At 39.8% G+C, this 20601-nt stretch overlaps 1 protein-coding gene across 3 annotated transcripts; it reads left to right on the top strand.

Annotated features, from left to right (window-relative positions):
• Positions 1-13096, top strand: ahcy (adenosylhomocysteinase). 3 transcript variants are annotated; one of them, XM_028970216.1, is made up of 11 exons: positions 1-121; positions 1048-1238; positions 1675-1750; positions 2832-2984; positions 10340-10452; positions 10591-10798; positions 11281-11368; positions 11468-11585; positions 11694-11888; positions 12124-12266; positions 12822-13096. In XM_028970216.1, the coding sequence occupies exons 1-10, from the start codon at positions 94-96 to the stop codon at positions 12253-12255; spliced, it is 1302 nt and encodes a 433-aa protein (XP_028826049.1). In that variant the 5' UTR covers positions 1-93; the 3' UTR covers positions 12256-12266; positions 12822-13096. The 3 variants fall into 3 exon arrangements, with proteins under 3 accessions (XP_028826049.1, XP_028826050.1, XP_028826048.1); XM_028970217.1 differs by having other exon boundaries at positions 12804-13096; XM_028970215.1 differs by lacking the exon at positions 12822-13096 and having other exon boundaries at positions 12124-12632.
• The last annotated feature ends 7505 nt before the right edge of the window (positions 13097-20601 follow it).

Genomic DNA, 20601 nt, shown 5'->3' with positions numbered 1-20601 from the left:
AAGTCAACCTCACGTTAGCGTTCCTTCCACGTTCTTTTACTCGGCCTGACCAGTGTGGTTCACACCAACTTGACTGCACAGACGTCGACAGCCATGTCAGAGAAACTTCCATTCAAAGTCGGTCTGTACGCAGTTCTGCTGTTTTGTGATGATGTTGTGCGCAGTTTGGAGCAGTTAGATAACCTAAGTAGGCTGCAACCCCCTGGCGTGTTGCACATATAACCGCTAAATAGGATTTAGTCATTTGATTGGGTTTATTGTGCTGACTCGAAAGCTGAGCAAGACCGTGATGCATTGGTCCTGCCTCATGATGTGTTTTTTTGCGTGTGCTTCATGAGAACCTTTGTTGTAACAATATTAAAATTGAGTATTGGGATCGGAACGTTCACGTACGCGAGCGCATTTCGTAGTTTGTGTAACACTGGTCCGTTTTGGGAGCGTGGCTTCTTCGGCCACAAGGCTGGGTGGTAGTTGTAGTTTTATGTGGATGTCATGTAGCACTAAACTCTGCCCAGAAGACTACAAGAACCATTGTGCTCCGCCGAAACCAATGAGCGCCCAGCTCCAACCTTTTCCCACTAGCACGTGGTGCGGCGAATTATCGTTTGACCAACTTCATTTTAGATTATGTACTGTCTAGTGGGTAAATGATCCTCCAACATTTCGCCGCTTAGTTTCGGCCAATGTAAAGATTAACGTGGCTGCCCAGCGAATGCGGATTGGTGTGAACCTTGCGTTATCGACCGAGTCCAAAGTACATGAAACGAACAGACACGCCTACGTGCAATTCATCTGTTTATTGGTTTTAATTAGTTTTCAAAAGATGAATGGCTCTTTCAATTAAATTATCCAGTCAACAAGCAGCACTCTAGTTTGACAGACCACCACAACACCCAAATGTGGTCTCCCTTTTTATCTCAATCCCCCCAGCTTTGCAGCTGCTGGCTTCACACAGACGCTGATATGCACAAGGCCAGTGATGCTCCCGTGCAGATGTTTTCTTGCTGAATTTGATTTAAAACTTTTAAACATGTCTCTCTGCTATAGCTGACATCACTCTGGCCGAGTGGGGCAGGAAGGCCATTGACATCGCAGAGAACGAGATGCCGGGGCTGATGAATATGAGGACTATGTACAGCACATCCAAACCTCTGAAGGGGGCACGTATTGCTGGCTGCCTGCATATGACTGTGCAGACAGCTGTACTTATTGAGACCTTGACTGCTCTGGGTGCTGAGGTGAGTGGACAAATTACCGGACCCTCACCATACTCTGTAGTGTATGTGTGTTTGCACATATATTATATATGAAGACGGGGCATTGGTGGCCTAGAGATTAAGTGGCCCCATATTCAAAAGGTTACAGGTTCGAATCCTGATCTGCGAAGGTGCCACTGAGCAAAGCATCATCCCCCCACACTGCTCCCTGAGCACCTGTCATGGCTGCCCACTGCTCACTAAGGGTGATGGGTTAAAAGAAGACACATTTCGTTGTGTGCACTGTGTGCACTGTGTGCTGTGCTGCGGTGTTTCACAATGACATTCACTTCACTTTCGACAAATGTGTAGAAACAAGTGACTTTCTCCCAATCTGGGCATTAGAACATCAGACTCATACCCCCCCCCCCCCTACCCCCCCATTTATTTATTTATTTGTTTGTTGTCTTTACCTCAGGTCCAGTGGTCCAGCTGTAACATTTTCTCCACCCAGGACCATGCAGCAGCTGCCATTGCTAAAGCTGGAGTCCCAGGTGAGACATTGGCTTAGCTCTTCTGAGAGGTGATCAGTTAATTTCCCCTGATGATTAGAGCTTGACTGCCTTTGAATTGGTTTACTGTCCCAGTATACATGTATGGGAGGGAAGTTGAATTATTGACTGATGTCTGCCTGTGCTATATGGGTGGTGATTTAGCTGGTTAGTATTGCACTTTTTCAGTTGAGTTACTTTGTAACAGATCCACAACAAAAACAATTTAGCTGTCAGTGCATTGGATGGCTCTGTAAATTTTGTGCTTATTTTGCATAAGGCATCCATTTTCTCTCATTATTGTGGTTTTATCTGAATACATTCTGCTTCTTTGTGAAAATCCAATCCAATTAGGATTCAGTAGAATGATGGGGGAGTGAAATGAGCACATAGCTGATTGCTATAACATTCATGTCAGCAGTGATTGTCATATTGTAAACATTTTTGCAGTTGTAACTGCAAAAATGAGAATAAAATTAGAATAGTCTTGCCAAATCTATTGTGTGTCTTTGATCTATTAATTATTCTGATAAAGGGTGGTAGTAGCCTAGTGCATAATACCGCCTTTGAACCAGAAGACCCAGGTAAAAATCCTACTTACTACCATTGTGTCCCTGAGCAAGAGACTTAACCCTAAGTTGCTTCAGGGGGGGACTGACCCTGTCACTACTGATTGTAAGTCACTCTGGATAAGGGCATCTGATAAATGCTGTAAATGTAAATAAAGCCAAAATCTATCAAAGCTTTTATTTGGATTTTTAATGATTGGTAACCTTCTAGTCTGGAAGGTCTAATGGTTCAATTTTTAAACTGTAAAATCAGCAATTCATCCAATTATATGCAATTATATATAGGGAGGCGTTGCCACTCGACTATGGTCTGGAAAAAGATCCAAATTATTTTGCCTTGGACCTGAGAGGGTACTATCTGAGAGAGATGCCTCTGCGGCAATAAATATTCAGCCAGAATTATGTGTGTTGATTGTTGCTGAATATTCTTCTGGAGGAGAGTTTCAACAACTAAAATTGTTGTGATTTGATTATTAGATGCTGTCATTGGTTAATTGTGTTTGTGTGTCTATCAGTGTATGCTTGGAAGGGTGAAACGGATGAAGAGTATGTGTGGTGTATTGAGCAGACTATCTACTTCAGAGACAATCAGCCCCTCAACATGATCCTGGATGATGGAGGAGATCTGACTAACCTGGTGCACAAGAAGTACTCCAAACTTCTGTCTGGTGAGGCTCCCTCCATCTACCTGCTAGTTTTTGTATGTTGTCCAGGACATGTTTAATCAAATCTTGCCATGACTTTTTAAAAACCTGGAACTAAAAGGGCCTGGAAACAGGACTTAAATGAGTCCTTATCTGAGGATAATTCAACATTCCTTTTGTGCTCACAACAGTCTTCTACAATTTAAGGTTGTGCATATTTCCTCATGTCCAAACATAAATGATCCCATATTTATCAGAATTATTGACACCCGCTCTGTGATAAATGTGTGATGAGGCTTCTCTTACTCATATGTACTTGTCATGTTCCTAAAAAGATATTGGGAAGTGACTTTGGAATCGGAAGGTTGCCTGTTTGAATCCTGAACCGCCATGGTGCCACTGAGCAAAGTACTGTTCCCACTCACTGCTCCCCAGGCACCTTTCATAGCTGATCACAGCTCACCAAGGGTGATTGGTTAAAAGCAGAGAACACATTTCATTGTGCACTGTTGTGCTGCAGTGTTTCACAATGACAATCACTTCACTATCCAATACCATATCTGCAACCTCCTGCTCTTTCATAATCACATTGCGGCTCCCTGTGGCTTTGGAAAATTTATTTTAAATGCACTGTGCAACTTTTTGTTGCTCAAAATATGCATCACATGCCACTTTCATAACCTCCACAAGATTGTCGACTCACTACTTGCCTGCTGCAAATTAATGAACAACTGTTTCTATGTCAACTGGTTTGAAAATCAGTCACCAAATATGAAAACCATAGTTTGATAACTCAATATAACTTACCTTAGGTTGGGACTAAGGTACTGTTGCAACTGTATGGCAAATGTCCCACCCATCAAATGGTGACAGTTATGAGGTTAAAGGAAAACATGTTTAAGGTTTCAAAATGTAAGTAGACTTTGCATTCGATATAACTAGGGCTGCACGATTTGGGGAAAAACACATATTGCAATTATTGAGATCAATATTGCGATATGATAAAGGGCACTTTCTTGTATATCAATGAAAAGTCGCATACAAATTACTAATAGTGAAATGTTTAATTTCAAAGTGAAACATACAAACTACTTATAACAACTTGAAATGCCCAGTGCTTTCAAAATACAATATTCTACTAAATTAAATAATCACAAAAAACTCTTTACATTACTGTCGAACGACAAACCCTGGTAAGGCTAAACAACTGTTTTGATTATATTTGGCCATTATAAAATCCCGTATTATAGTTCTTACGTTTATACAAAACATTGTTTGGAGGCTGACTTGAACACAGGGATGCATAGCTTAGCTAAGGTTAATATTTGTAAACTGAGGTGAATTTCTTTAAGGAACCTTCAAAGTTTGAGAAGTTAACTAAACAGCTAAGAACAGTCTAAATAGTTAATGCCTACGTTTAGCCAAAACGTTGTTTGGAGGCTGACTTGAACACAGGAATGCATAGCTTCGCTAGCTTAGCCTAGCTTAGCTAAGGTTAAGATTATAAAACGGGATTTTATAATGGCCAAATATATGCAAAACAGCCTTACCTATGAAATGTCATCCCCCGGGATCTGGTTTGGAGCGTACAGCGGTTTGTACAGCCCCAAGCAATACAAGAGTGAGGCATTTTTATGCACGTCTCTCCATAGACATGTATATGCTTCACTGCACAGCACAGCCTGTCGCAATATGGCGGCGACGTTGACGTACGTGTACCCATATATCTGTGAGTCATGAATCTGAGGTCTCCATTGAACCGAATCGAAAGTCATGTGACCAAACAAGTCACATTTAAATCGCAGCTTTTTGCGTTCATGTAATCGCACAGACGGACATTGCGATTAGATTAATCGTGCAGCACTAGATATAACCTATATATAAATGACAAATAATCAGCAGACAGATAAATACAATTTCAATAAACACTAATTGTGTAAAATAGAAGCGAAATGAGGAGCTATCCCAAACACAGTGAGGTATGCCACTTTATTCTCCCCACATTTAAACTGCTTTGCTATGTTACTGGGAAACATGATTTGGAAAAGATCCCCTACATGCGCACATGATTTGTAAGAATAGTGGCTTGTTTCTTTTGCCCAGCATATTTCTGCTTTAAGTGTTTGATTAGAGCTAACAAATGTTTTTATGGTGCCTTGGGAGTTGCTGGTTGACTGCTGTGGATTAGATGAATCTGTGGGTGGCGGAGGCAGAATTTCCTTTGCTACTCCACTGGCAGATTCCGCTGCACTGCTGCTTAATGGTTTAGATGTAGCTGTGCTGCTTGACACATTGGGGGATCTTTTTCAGCAGACAAGCAATCCAGGACCTGGATATGAGTCTCTCATTTGATCTTGATTCTTTTTCCCTAAACTACAATAACAAAAGAAGACTTAATATGATGAAACATAATATAAATAAGTTGTATAGTAATGTATATAAGTGGGGGGGGAATGAGAATTAATTAGAGAGCAGGGCTGCAGTATTATGAGTTTTTTTTTTTTTTTTTTTTTTTTTTTTTTTTTTTATTATTGCTCTTGATATAGTAAAGAAAGTCTGGTGCGGGCTTACTTATGCACTTGTGAAACTGTTAAACACTGAATCTGGCAGTAGAAATGGAAAAATAAATATTGTTTACATTGTATTAGCACTGTTTGAAAGAATTCACGTGACTGCAGAATTCAATCAGTAAGCACGCAAACTGAAATATAAACAATGTACAGTGACGTGAAAATCAATTAGATAATTGGCCTAATCAAACATTGCTAAACTTACCTATCATATGGCTTGAAAGCGCAGCCTCTCCCATGGTGAAGAGCTGCACGTCCTTTTTGCATATTTTGCAAGTGGCTAATCAAGGTTTTAGCCATAATTAGTATTTTTCGTCCTCCAGCCAACGAGCATTGAAACAGCAACCTCTTGGCATGTTTTAACCTCCCACTCTGCTCCAACAGAGGGCGCGCATCCACTGGAAGATTACACCACTACAGCCACAAGCGTGGACTCAAGCGGAGTTATTTTCATTATGTGCAAAATGCATTTTTAGCTAAAAGGAAAACTACTCCGTAACATTAATTATTATGAAAGCAAAGCAATTCCTCAAAGATATCTTTCTCTTCAAAAATATAACAAGAAAGAAAAAGAAGAAAATACAATGCACACAATATAAAAAAAGTAAAAAATTCTGTAAGAGTTACAAAGATCAGGTAACATTGCAGTAGAGTATTATAGGAAAAATGCAATTTAGTCATTCGAAGAACAAATAATGATGTGCAATTCTAAACCCAACAACCTTTACACATAATAATAATAACCCTATCCTCATGCCAAATTGATTTAATTAAAAAGAACAAGACTACAATATTGTTTCTGGAACTTTACTGGCTAATACAAATAGTCGGATTTTGAGACTAAAGGCTTGTAAAATACTTCAGGAAGGGCCACACCTTATGAAATTCTTTGTTGGTATCACTAATTGAATGGCGTATCTTTTTGAGGCCTAGACAGGACATAAGGTCCCTCATCCATTTGAGCATAGATGGGAAGAGCAGCACCTTTCCATCTGAGTAAGACTGCACATCTGGCTAAAAGGGAAGCACAAGATAATGTCCGGTATTTTACCGGAGTCAGACATGAATCATTGATGCCAAAAAGCGCAATCAAAGGATTAGGTTGTATACGCTGTTTGAGGACAGAAGAAAGGGTTTGAAATATCGCCCTCCAATATTTTTCAAGGCTAGGACATGACCAATACATATGGATAAGCGAAGCATCCTCACTTCTACATTTATCAAAGCAGGTATCCACATTTGGGGAAATATGTGATAGTTTGACTTTGGACATATGAACTCTATGCACAACTTTTAAACTGTAAAAGACAATGACGTGACCATAAAGATGTTGAATTAACCAGTTTAAATATTGAGTCCCATGTGTCCTCACATAATGACATGTTAAAATCCAGTTCCCAAGTAGTTTTGATTCTATTAATAGAGGGGCATTTCAGTTTGTCATAAATAAAGGATATTAACCTTTACGTGTTTGGTTGCAAGGTAAGAAATATATTAGCTCTATTTATAACTGATGTCTCAGGGAAATTATGAATTTGAGAAGAAAGTGTCTAATATGCAGATATCTAAAAAAAAATGTATGTGGGAGATTAAATTGATCAGAAAGTTAAATAAAAGATGCAAAGCTATTGTTGGTCATTAAAACACACAATTCCCTTCCTATACCAGTCATAAAATACAAGGTCTGATAAAGAGGGTGGAAAGAGATGATTTCTCTTTTGAGCTCATGCACAGTATGCCAAACAACCAGATTATCAATTGACTTGTTTCGGGCTACAAGAAGTGGAGATCCAAAAGGTACCAAAACAGAAAATTCAATTCCAATGATGCCCAGGATGGACTACTATCTTTGTTTTGGGAATAGAACCAAAATGCAATACAGCGTACAGTAATAATGTAAATTAGGCAAAGCCAGGCCTCCATAATTCCTAGATTTCTGGAGATGAGCTTTATTCAAACGATGGTGTTTTTCCTCTCTATATAAGATGATGTATCTGAATTCAAAGAATCAAATAAGATTTGGGGATAAAGGTATGTATTGACTGGAACAAATACAAATATTAAGGTAGGACGTTCATTTTAACTGAATTAATTCTTCCAACTAAAGATGTAGAAAGAGGGGACCTGTTAAAGACTGTTTTGTATGATTTAATAGTGTAAGAATTTTCTTTAAAAGGCCATTTGGGCTTCCTTATAACTGTTATACCTAGGTAAGTCAATTGATCCTGTGCTATTTTAAATGGGAAATAAGAATATTCAGAAGCTGGTGCTCCATCAACAGGGAACAACTCACGTTTGTGCAAGTTTAATTTATATCCTGAAAAATGACCAAATTGAGTAAATATTGAAATCATGGAGGGAATGGGTATTTTTTGGGTTTGACCCAAAAATCAGCAGGTAGTCTGCGTACAGGGACACTTTATGATCAACTCCTCTCCTCCAGATACCTTAAACATCCTCACAACTTCAGAGTTGTGAGGATCAAAAAGTAATGGACTTAAGGGACCCTTGACGTGTTCCCCGTTGAAGATTAAAGTTGTGATTGTTGTGAATTAAATAGACACATAAGGGCACAGATATAATATTTTATCCATTAAATAAATTTGGATCCAAAATTGAATTTTTCTAAAGTTGCAAATAAATATTTCCATTCCATGCGATCAAATGCCTTTTCTGCATCTAGACAGAGGATTCATTCAGGAGTCTGACTGTAAGGGGAGTATATCAAATAATAAACGATGGATATTAAAATATGAATTTTTTTTTTTTTTTTTTTTTTTTTTTTAATAAAGCCGGTTTGATCTTCAGATATAATTGAGGGTATAATATTTTCCAGCCTATGGGATAAAACTTTTTTTGGGACAAGGGTGATTCATGCTTCATTAAAAGATAAAGGCCGTTTACCATACTTAAAGAAATCTGTCTAAACATAATTGAGGTGATTGTAATGAAAATGCTTTAAGTCAGTCAGATCCTGGGGATTTACCAGACTGCAGAGAGGAAATTGCTGCCTCTATTTCCTCCTGTGATATAGGTTCATCTAATCTCCTTTTATTGTCAGAGGAAAGCATAGGAATATTCAGAGAATTAAAAAAATTCTCCAACAGAGTACTATCTTGTGGAAATTCAGAAGTATAGAGCTGGGAGTGGAAAGTATCATTGATTTTAGAATAGTCAGTGGTGATGTTACCACTATCTAATTGAATTTTTGTGATATACAGTTTTGCCTGGACACCTCAGCTGGTTGGCTAGCATCTTATCAGATTTATCATTATGAATATAAAATGAGCTCTTACGTTCAATTAAATGTGTCGAGAGGAGGTCAAATATAGTTTATTATACAACTCTGGATTTTTGATCTTAGCATAGAGTTGATCTATTTCTTTAATTTGATTGGCCATCTCAAGCCTCTCTGTATGTACCTTTTTCTTCAGGTTAACGGTATAAGAAATATTTAAAAGCCTACCTTAGGGGACAATGTATCCCATATTATCAGGCTCAAGATCCCAGGTGAAGTGATCGTTTGATAAAAGAATGTTATTTGGTCTTTCATGAATTAAAAAAAAAAAAAAAATCTTGTCCCGCCAGGAGGGTTGAATTAAAACGCCAATGTCTCTTGTATTGGGGGACATTGGGAAAGGTCATGGATTGCACAACAGGGGCATCCACGAATTTAGCCACGGTCGAACGTAGCCACTTCTTGTCACCGCTGGGAAGAGTGATGCGGAGTCATGTAGGAAACCGCAGGGCCGGGCTGAGTCCGCATTTATACAACTTTGCCATCACTTCTGTATTCTGCGCGTTGGCCCAAAACCTCCAGGCAATAGTAGTCCACAATGCAGATCTGCTGACCATGATACTCTAGCTTCCCCCTCCCTCCTTTTCCTTACTCCTTCCACATCCCCCTATCGACCGGAAGTCCCAGCAATGCAATTTCAAATTCAAGCAGGTTCAAGCACTTTGTCCAAAATCCAAGCACTTTTCAAACCTTGAAAACACTAGGATTTCCAGCACCCGTATGAACCCTGAATGGTGTCTGCTATGAATGCATTTATTTATTTCTAGCCTTACTCCATTATACATTTTTATTTTTTTGTACTGATTTAACCAGAGCCTTGTCTTGTGTTTCTGTATGTGCTGTACTGTTTATAGGAGAGATTATGATAAAGCTTACTTTGAATGTGAGAACAAGGTACATGTGAGCCACACTAAAGTAGTACAATGTTGTGGCAAACTGTTATAACCCTCTTCCAACTGCACTCAGCCCAAACCCAGCTCTTTAAGGATGTCTGTGAATGCGCACAGCTCCTTGAAGCAACATATGCGTCTACGTGTACATGGTTTCCAAACCGCCGTGCATTTATTTTTAAGTGACACACTATCATAGGCATATTTATTTATAATAAATAAATTATACATAAAGTTATGTATAATTTTAGATGTCAAAAAGGATTTACTGCTCACTGTGCTTTCGCTTTTGTAAACCGGGTCCAAATTGCTCTTTGAGTGTTAAAGGTTGCTGACCCCTGATATCGAGCTTAATCCACTAGTTGTAGTTTCACTGTTAATTTACAAAGATTTGGGGAAGTGATTCTATGGTATTTTCTCGTTGTATAATACTTTCGCGTGTATTTTGCTTTTTCTGGTTCTAATATAAAAAATTCCCCCTACCAAACTAAATTTGGTAGTTAAAACATTTTGCTAGTTCTGAAAATATTGCTTGCTTCCATATCCCACAGCTGAGATTCTAAACATGTTTTTGAGATTCTCCATCCTGTGTTTTTTTTTTTTTTGTTGGTGGCGGTTTAGGTATCAAAGGGATCTCAGAGGAGACAACAACTGGAGTACACAACCTGTACAAAATGCTTAAGAAGGGGGAGCTGAAGGTTCCCTCTATCAATGTCAATGACTCAGTCACCAAGGTACCTGCGCGTGCGCACACACACACACACACACACATTTATAATCGACTTTAAACTCTCACGACAACTTTTCTATATGCAGTTTTTTGTTGTTGACTTGATATCTAACTTCACTGTGCTCTGAATTTGTCTTTCCAGAGTAAGTTTGATAACTTGTATGGATGCAGGGAGTCTCTCATTGATGGGATCAAGCGGGCAACTGACGTTATGATTGCTGGAAAGGTGGCAGTGGTGGCTGGGTATGGTGACGTGGGAAAAGGATGTGTTCAGGCTCTCCGAGGTTTTGGTGCCAGGGTCATTGTGACTGAAGTAGACCCCATTAATGCCTTACAAGCCTCAATGGAAGGTAATTTAAATAAAAGAAAATATAAGTGTGAAGTTATTAGTTTTGTGTTCAGGGCTCGGTGCAGAAATGTTTTGATACCAACTCAAATCATTTGATTCCAAATTTCTGTACCCAAACAAAAATGTGAAGCTCTCTGATTTAATGGGACTCAAACATATGGTGCCACGTCATACAGGCCCTAAAAAATTAATTTCCAGAAAAATGTTTTTTTCATTGTGATTTCATAATTATTGTTAATAATCTTGATCTGTGTAACGGGCAACACAGTTGCATATGCAGCAGAAGACCACAAAGTTACTGGTTGTGTCCCTGAGCAAGACACTTAACCCTGAGTTTCTTCAGGCAGACTGTCCCTATAACTGATTGTATGTTGTTAACACGGGTTTAACAAAAGTTATGCTTCTAGGAAGCCCATTATGTCTAATAGTCATTGCTGACACATTCTTCTTTTTTTTTTTTCTTTTTTTTTTTTTTTAATGTAGGTTATGAGGTGACAACCATGGAAGATGCATGTAAGGAGGGAAACATCTTTGTGACCACCACTGGTTGTGAAGACATTATCGTAGGCAGGTGGGTAAACACTCATTTAATGTAAATGAATATTTTCTGTAATTCTGTATGTTTAGTCATTAAATATGCAGTGTGTGTTCACATGGGCAACCTGCTCAGACACTTTGAGCAGATGAAGGATGATTCCATCGTCTGCAACATTGGCCATTTTGACTGCGAGATTGACGTTAGCTGGCTGAATAAGAATGCAGAAGAGAAAGTGAACATCAAACCACAGGTCTCTAATTCTTCACTACAATTACCTACCACCATATACATTAGATAATCCCTCTTTTGGCCCTCTGAGTATCCTTTACTTGAGCATGGGTGATGTCTGCCACTGCAGGTTGACCGATATCTGATGAAGAACGGACGGCACATTATCGTTCTGGCAGAGGGACGTCTTGTCAACCTTGGTTGTGCAATGGGTCACCCAAGTTTTGTCATGAGCAACTCCTTCACCAATCAAGTTTTGGCACAGATTGAGCTGTGGACCAACAACAGCAAATATCCCCTGGGGGTCTACTTTCTCCCCAAGAAGGTCAGCAGTCTTGGATTCCTTAATCTTGATATTCTGATATTTGCCAATTTATTAATTTAGTGCTTTATTAAAAAATGAATGGCCTCCTTGCTTATAACTTTACATTCTTTGATCACATAAATCACATATAGCAACTTTAAATAGTCAAGGATTGAGTTTGTCATCTTCCCTCATTGTTTCCAAATATGTTATGTTAAGAAGCACCCTGCTCATATTTGGCTCAATCTTTCTCCAGCTGGATGAGGAAGTGGCAGCATCCCATTTGGACAAGCTGGGAGTGAAGTTGACCAAGCTGACTGAGCAGCAGGCCAAATACCTGGGCCTCCCCCGCAACGGCCCCTTCAAGCCTGACCACTACCGCTATTAAGTGAACAGCAGGTGAATGTTGATAGGAGTGGGTGTCTTTGCCAATCAATATCCACTTGACCTTGGCCAAAGCTTCTTTCTTACCATTTTACATTTTTATATCCTTTACCGCATATACTTGAGTCTTCATGTAAAGAGCATTTCTTCTAATTGTGTTCATTTGGCAAATGCCTCACACCCTTAGCCCCAATGTGCATTGTTACTGGTGCTGCTCATTTAAGCTCTGAACCATCCAAAGCTTCTGCCAGTAAACCCATAATAAAAATGTCAGATGGTGACAATTTTCAGGGGAAAACCCAAACATTGGCCTGGGGTGACTTAACCCAGTGTGTCATGTTCACTTGATTTAATTGGTTAATAAAATGTACTGTTTTCATGCCTGCTGTACGACTCTTATCAGTGTGTCTGTATATCAATCATTTTCAGTTGTACAGCGCTTTTTACAATGTACGATTTATGTGCGATTGGTGGTGTGGTTTTTTTTCTGTTTATTTAATTTTTTATTATTATTTATTTATTTATTCCCCTCCCCATTTGCGACGAGTAAAGACACCCTCATTTTTCTAGGTGAACCCCATAGAGCATGTCTGGGACCAGTTGAAGCTGAGACTGAATGATCGTACCCTACCACCACGTGACCTGGCAGAACTGTAGCACTTGTTTGGGGCGGGGGGAGTGGAACACATTGCCTCAGAACATCTTGAGGCTAGTGAAGAGCATGAGACATCACTGTCATTGCGGCGAATGGTGGAAACCCCCACTACTGATGTAAATTTTTGTGATTTGGGACTATCCCTGTTTTTGTAAATTTTGGGGGTAATAAATATTAAACTAATGAAAAATGGGTTTTTCTTCTCATACATTATTAGTAATATCAAAGGGAACTTTTATTTCATTAAAATTCAGAGCAAATAGGAAAAGCATTCATGTAAATAACAATATCCCTAACTTATTGTGAAGGGACTATAAAGCACACATGTAAAAAAGACATGTATGGGTCTATATTTCAATCAGCACTAACAGTAACAATCAAATAACCTTTCAGCATCAAAGGTCAGTTCCAAATTTTTTACTGATTCACTAGGAACCTCTGAGAAACCAGCACAATCTGAGAAGTAGCATCTGAACCAAAAGAAGACAATCATGTCATAAGATGCACTAAGGTATAAGAACATAAGTACATAGATATAATCCTTGTCAGGAGATGGGAGGAAGTTGTTTAGCCCTTTGAGTTTCTGTACTGTGGTTTTGTTTAAAGCTTGACTGACCTTGCTTAAGGCACAGATGGTCTAATGGCCCTTCCGTTTCTATGAGAGAGATCTGATGTTTAAGAGACAGAGACCATATTGAGACTGATAATAAGGGGTCCCGGGGGGTTACTAGGTGACCAGCAGGCAGTATGATAAGCCGCTCGGCTTGCTGCCTGCACTGTGTGCTTGTGCATCAATTTGAACTGAAAAAATGTATAAATCAAATTATTTGAGATATACTATGCATTTCATTGCCATGTCTGCTTTGGATGGGATCAGAGCAAATCACTGATATCTATTTTGCAATTATTTCTTATACACTTTGATCCTTTCTGAACACCCACAACATCTGAGATGAAGTTTCCCTCCATACACTCCTTTGGTGGCATTCTTTCAAGATCCTTTGGCACAACATTTGATGCAAATAGACCTTGCTACTTCTGGCCTATATGAGGTTGATGACAGGCCAGAAAACGTCCAAGGTTGGTGGTCCTCATTCATCTGTGCTGTGGAATAAAGTAACCTCCCTGTTCAAGACTTAGATCACCTCACTAAATGGCTGGAAAGAGAGTCTGGTGAGCAAGCCAAATGCATAAGCTCAGTGTACATACATGATCCAGCTTCAGCCCTACAAAAAATGTGGGATAGACTGCATGACTGTTATGCAGCACCAGAAATAACATGAGCAGTCACTGTTGCAAAGGCTCGACAATTTCCCAAGAATCTTGGTTAAAGAGTACATTAATTTATGTGAACTTGGAGATTTTCTTATGGCAATTTGTGGTGCTAACATACATGTCTTCTTCTCGTGGCATTGGTTTCATTGCGCTTCAAGAGAAGTGGTGACTTCTGGGTTACGGTACAAAGGTCACAATGTTTGTCCTTTCAAGTACTTCTGAGACTTAAGTCTGCCCTAAAGCAAAACGATCCAAGCTTCATGTTCCAAAGTGAGAAATTACCACAAATATGTCCATACTGTTGCATAAAACGGATGTCTCTGCAAGTAGCAATGACAATTTGTCTACTTCACAATAAACCACATTAACTGAGAAAATGCAGGATTTTCGCAAACAAATCCTCTGATGATACAAAAAGCATTTCTTAAACACCTGTGAAATGTGTGGAGTGTCAAAGTACCACTCACAACACACCTATGCATGACCATCTGAAACAGAGGCAACAAGTCTTCTCCGTCAAACTCAGGTTTCTATTGCTGAGCTGAGTGTCTGCACAAATTTGTGTCCAACTGTGCGGCAGTTACTAAAGCCTTCTCACCCAAAGATTGTGTGCCTGCTTTTCGGGAAATAGACTTGGGTGGAGAAAAGAACCCCACTCAGAAGTTTGCTGTTGGTCTGCTGTTGGAAATTCGATCACTCACTCACTTAAAATGCATCTGCAATGCATCCTGTCCACAGTCTTTGATCCTTTGGGGATACTAACACCTGTCACCATACAAAGAAGACCCCTCCTCAGGGAGCTTGCAACTGACTCATGCGACTGGGATGATCCTCTCGCCACAGAAAAACAAAGGAAATGAGAAACCTGAAAAAAGTGTATCCAATTCTTGCGCCAGCTTCCCATACCAATCATGTATACGTCAAGTCCACTCAACAATTCAGTGTCCAAAGAACTGTGTGTTCCCAGATGCCTCAACCAAGGCTATCAGAGCAGTGGCTTACCTGAGAGCAATACAGGAAGAAGTCAAAGCTGAGGTAGGACCCCTATACAAGCTCACAATCTTGAGGCTTGAGCTCTGTGCAGCTGTCCTTGCAGTGAAGGTGGCAGACCTTATCCAGCAAGAACTGGATCTAGAGCTGGACTATTAAGTTGTAAACAAATAGTAAAGTAATCCTGTGGTACATCTGCAACGAGACAAGATGTTTCTACACTTGTACACAACAGGGTCCAACAAATTTGTCAGTCATCTAAGCCAGAACAATGGCATTATGTGCACACAGAGGCAAATCCAGCAGACCATACATTGAGGTTTTTGTTTGCAAGTTACCTAGTTCAGAACTCTTGGTTCACTGGACCATATTTTCATAATCTGTAGAGATAAGAAGTTTGATCTTGTTAAAACAGAAGACAACTCTGACATCCATCCAGAGGTACCCACTTAAGTGACTTAATTAAAGGAGCCAGAGCTCACTTCACACTGTTTTTGTACATTTACATTTACGGCATTTATCAGACGCCCTTATCCAGAGCGACTCACAATCAGTAGTTACAGGGACAGTCTCCCTGGAGCAACTTAGGGTTAAGTGTCTTGCTCAGGGACACAATGGTAGTAAGTGGGATTTGAACCTGGGTCTCCTGGTTCACAGGTGAGTGTCTTACCCACTAGGCTACTACACCCTTTTGTAATTTTTCCACCTTCATCTCTCTTGTGCGAGCTGTGGCATTTCTCATTCACATTCTGTTCTGGTTAGAACACTTCTGGTTAGAGTGTTCATGAGATCTTTCTCATGAACACTCTAACCAGAAGTGTTCTAACCAGAACAGAATTGTGTGGCACAGATGTTGTGTATCACGCACCACTGATGAAATGGCCCAAGCAAAGGATGTCATCCTGAAAGCAGTAGAAAGGTCAGCATTTTTGAAGGACCTGACATTACTTCAAGCAAACAAAGTGGTGTCTAGAGCCAGTCCTTTATGGAAGCTCAGCCCTAACCTGGACGGTCTCTGTTGGTGGTCGACTGACACATTCTCATCTTTAACCTGTCTTAAAGAATCCAGCAATTCTGACATTCACGTCTCCTTGCTGCTTGTTCGAAACCTTCATGAGCAGGTAGAACATCATGGGCGAGTTATAATAAAAGGAGCTGTGAGTGCAGTCAGATTCTGGATCTTAGGTGGAAAAGAGACTGATCAACAATGTCATCCACAAATGCATAAAGTGTTGCACAGTGAATTCACTGTATTAAATTTCTTTGTATGAAAAAATGAAATGATCTAATATCCTTTTGTGCAGAGCTAATGAATGTGTGAAATATGTTTGTCTTGAATCGATGCACATTAAATGTGAAGCCACAAGGGGCACTGTCAAGCCCCTTGACCACACCCAAATCCAATCTTTATGCTCACTGGATGTAAGTTTAACCTGCTTCTATAATTATAGATATAGATATTTGAATGTGATCATTGAAAAAACAGCGTGTCAATTACAATGGTTTGCAGTATCCGGCATTTCCCCTAATACTGTTAAATTGTAGTCCAGGAAGCCCCCCACCATTCAGATGTTCCATTCAATACATCCAACACAAACATAACAGACTTTCATACACATTTCACAGCTTTGCAGTTTATAATTGTCTTTTTAATGCCTGGCTTAGTTAGCAAAAGATGAAGCTAAAACAAAAAAAATGAATGGAAATAAACTAAATAACCAATCCAAGGGAAGGTTTGTACATATGGAGGCTCTGGAGACCAGCATTTTTTCTAGGTGATGTGAGAGGTCAGGTGATGCAAGTATTCGCCTTTGGTGGTGGTGTGACCAGGGAAGACGGCTTGACAGAACTCGCACACCTGAGACTGCAGTGTCACGCTGGACATAAAACGACCACCTGTTGCACTCATCCATTCACTGTCCAGAAATGAACTCGATGACCATGGCTTCTGATGAGAGGAAAAAAAGTGGTGTAACAGATAATGTCATACAGCACATAACCAATCACAAACAACTGGTGAGAAGACATTTTTGTAATCACCCTCTCCCGCAATGCGCTATGTGCCACGCCCTGTTGCTCCACTACTCTCAGCTCTTCCAGGATGTTAGAAGCTGTGCTTGTTCCATTATGATCTGCAGGGTTAAGGGGGGTTGGGGGCTCCGATTTTTCTGCTTGGGAGGATATTGGTTGATTCAGTTGAATTTGGTCCATTCCTCTAGTCAAGAGGTCAGAGGTCACAAAGTCACCTGTAACAGTCAGGTTACGTTAATTTGTTCCTTTTATGATTTGCATAGTAAAAGCAGAACAAATCTTTTACAACTAAGTATTTGTACTGTACAGACAGGGAATGTCAGAACAGATTCAATGGGTGGCTGTTTAGGGTGGAAATTGGCAAGTACCTCATGATTTGATACGCATCATGATACATGGGTCACAATAAGATTATATCATGATATCGTGACAATAAAAAGTCACTGAAAATGACACTGAAAACAACATAACATAATTTAATTAGAACTTGATTGTCATTTTAAAACACTGGAGTAGTGGATACCAAAAACATGAAGATAAAATGCCTCAGATTGAAAACAAGAAATTAAAGTGCCCAGTCAGTTTATCTAAGCGTGACATTGAAAAATATCCTAACCATCCCGCAATAATATCCTTTGGAAAACTAGAAAACCCCAATGTTCCCTGAATATGTCCTGAATACTTTTCTACTCAAGTTGTGTAATGTATTTAGAATTTTTTTATATAGGAAATCCATACAAAATATGCTATAAAATAGCTTAAATTGGTTTATATTCTATAGGTTTTTACAGTATGTCCTCACTGCTAATTTGGACACTAAGTTCTAGTAGGAGCAGTAGGCCCATTGCAATTATTACAGAATTACAAAAATATTACATATTTTTCTCTATTTCATTTTTTTTTTCAACGGTACAATGTTTGACCGGTACAAAATACATGACTTTATTTGCCTTCTTTATGTGATAGCCCTAACTTAAAGTAAGCAGCAAGCTGAACAGGACTCAAGCTGGACTTACCCTGCTGTATCCTGAGGGTCTCTGCAAGGTGCTGAAGCATGGTGGCCTGCTTCAGGCAGAGGGAGCGCAGCCGAAGGAACTCTTGGTACAGGGCTGTGTACGCCTCCTCCATCTCATATGCCTGCTGAAGACAAAATGCATGAAACTGGATGGAATTAAACAAAAACACTAAATTAAACCAGAACCTCAAAGGGAAAATGGACTCAAAATGTGTGGGCAGTCCAGTCGTACAGTTGAACTGAGGTCAAAGCAGAACCTAAAACTGAGGAAGGGGGGAAACTGGAACAGAAATTTAAGATGCAGTTGACTCAGTGTGAGGCATATAGTTAAGACAGAAAAGAAGACAGAATTAAATAACAAACAAATAAAAAAGCAGTTAAACATAATATATATAAATTGCAATGGATTTTTACAGTCTATTGCACATTACAGAACATAGTGAGCTGGTATTGCACATTTTTGGAGATGTAGCACATATATGAATAACAGTTTAGAGTCTGGATTGTTTTTGGATAAAAGTTGTTTTTAAGGCGATTTGTCCTGTTTTTTTGGTGATCTCCTGAATAAATAATTTTCTCATCATAGTCAAATGGATCAGTGGGGCAGTGAATGGCCCATAATTCGAAGGTTGTCAGTTCAAGTCCTGCTGAGCCAAGCACCGTCCCCACACACTGATCTCAGAGCGCCTTTCATGGCTGCCCACTGCTCACCAAGGGTGATTGGTTAAAAGACTTGGACTTCTACTTTATGACTAGGGCCTAATTCATGCTGTGATAGCACTTTTTTAGCAGCTTCCTTGTGCAAAAGCATTATTCTGATTGCCAGAGCTTTTGTCAACATCTTTGGTGTCTTCTCCTGGCTTTATAAACATATATTTCGGTATGGATTCAGCCGTACATCCTAAAAAACACCAATGTTCTGTTGACTTTATAACCAAGGTGGGTAGACTCCAGGTTGGAGCCTGACTCTGAAGCGGGACTGCTATAGTTGAGTGGTCCTATGGCACCAAATATTTCAATGTATAATAGGTGTCTTCAATGAAATAATATGCCAGTGCAATAGACCAGTGCAACTAGAATGACCAAAACCATTTTGGTTTCACTTTCCAGAGATTCACCTTATGGATAGTGGCAATCATATCGGCCTCAACTTTCAAACAAATCAGCCCATTCAACTGATGGAAAAACAAATGACACCAAATCCAACACTGGTGTAATTGTTTTCATCAAACTCTAAATCAAACATGCTTTTTTTTCCAGACACAGTAAGAAGGAGTAATTCTAAAGTGAAAGTAAAGTGATTGTCATTGTGATACACAGCACACTACACACAATAGAATGTGTCCTCTGCTTTTAACCCATCACCCTTGGTGTGCAGTGGGCAGCCATGATAGGCGCACAGGGACCTTCTGATTACGGGGCCGCTTCCTTAACCGCTAGGCCACCACTGCCATTCTATGATGGTTATGAGATGTTAAACTGCTAAAAAAAATGAACCTTCCACACAAAATGTGGTAAATTGAGTTTTTTTACAATAGAAAACTCAAAAGACATTTATAAGTTAGCTTGGTGATTCACTGAATAAAAAAATATCTATAAATTTTGTGGGCAGCATTAAACATTTTTCTTAAAACAGCATTAAACTTTTATATCACCCCAGGGGCTGCAACTCCTGTCCTAGACCATGAATAGACCTGAATCCTCCACCCCCTCCCCCCTCCACTTCTCTCTCATCTGAAGACTTCGCCACCTTCTTCACAGAAAAGGTGGCTGACATTAGCAAACAATTCTCACCACCTAACCCCAGACCCCGTCCTGCTGTTACCTCTGAAACCAGGAATCTGTCTTCCTTTACTCCCCTCTTTGAATCAGACGTGTCTACACTTCTCCAGTCTAGTCACCCCACCACCTGCTCCCTGGATCCAATCCCCTCACACCTCCTTCAGTCCATACAGCCCACCATATTATCTGCTCTGACACATGTCCTAAACTCCTCACTCACAACAGGAACATTCCCCACTGCTTTCAAACAGGCTGTCATTACTCCCCTGCTCAAAAAACCCACATTAAACCCATCTCTACTGGATAGCTACCGCCCAGTCTCCAACCTTCCTTTTCTTTCAAAAATTCTTGAAAGAGCAGTCCTGGCTCAACTTTCCTCATTTCTCCACAAGCATGATCTTCTTGACCCTTTTCAGTCTGGTTTCAGGAAAGGGCATTCTACTGAAACCTCCCTCCTGGCAATGATGGATGACCTTCGTGCTGCAAGAGCTGCCCGCAGATCATCCGTCCTTGTTCTACTTGATCTATCTGCTGCCTTCGATACAGTTAACCACGAAATTCTTCTCACCACACTCTCTGATTTAGGAGTCACAGGAACCGCA

Source organism: Denticeps clupeoides, chromosome 2 (assembly GCF_900700375.1).
Source record: "Denticeps clupeoides chromosome 2, fDenClu1.1, whole genome shotgun sequence".
Taxonomy (NCBI): Eukaryota; Metazoa; Chordata; class Actinopteri; order Clupeiformes; family Denticipitidae; genus Denticeps; species Denticeps clupeoides.
Note: the sequence above shows the minus strand (reverse complement) of the source record. Positions and strands in the feature narration are given on the sequence as shown.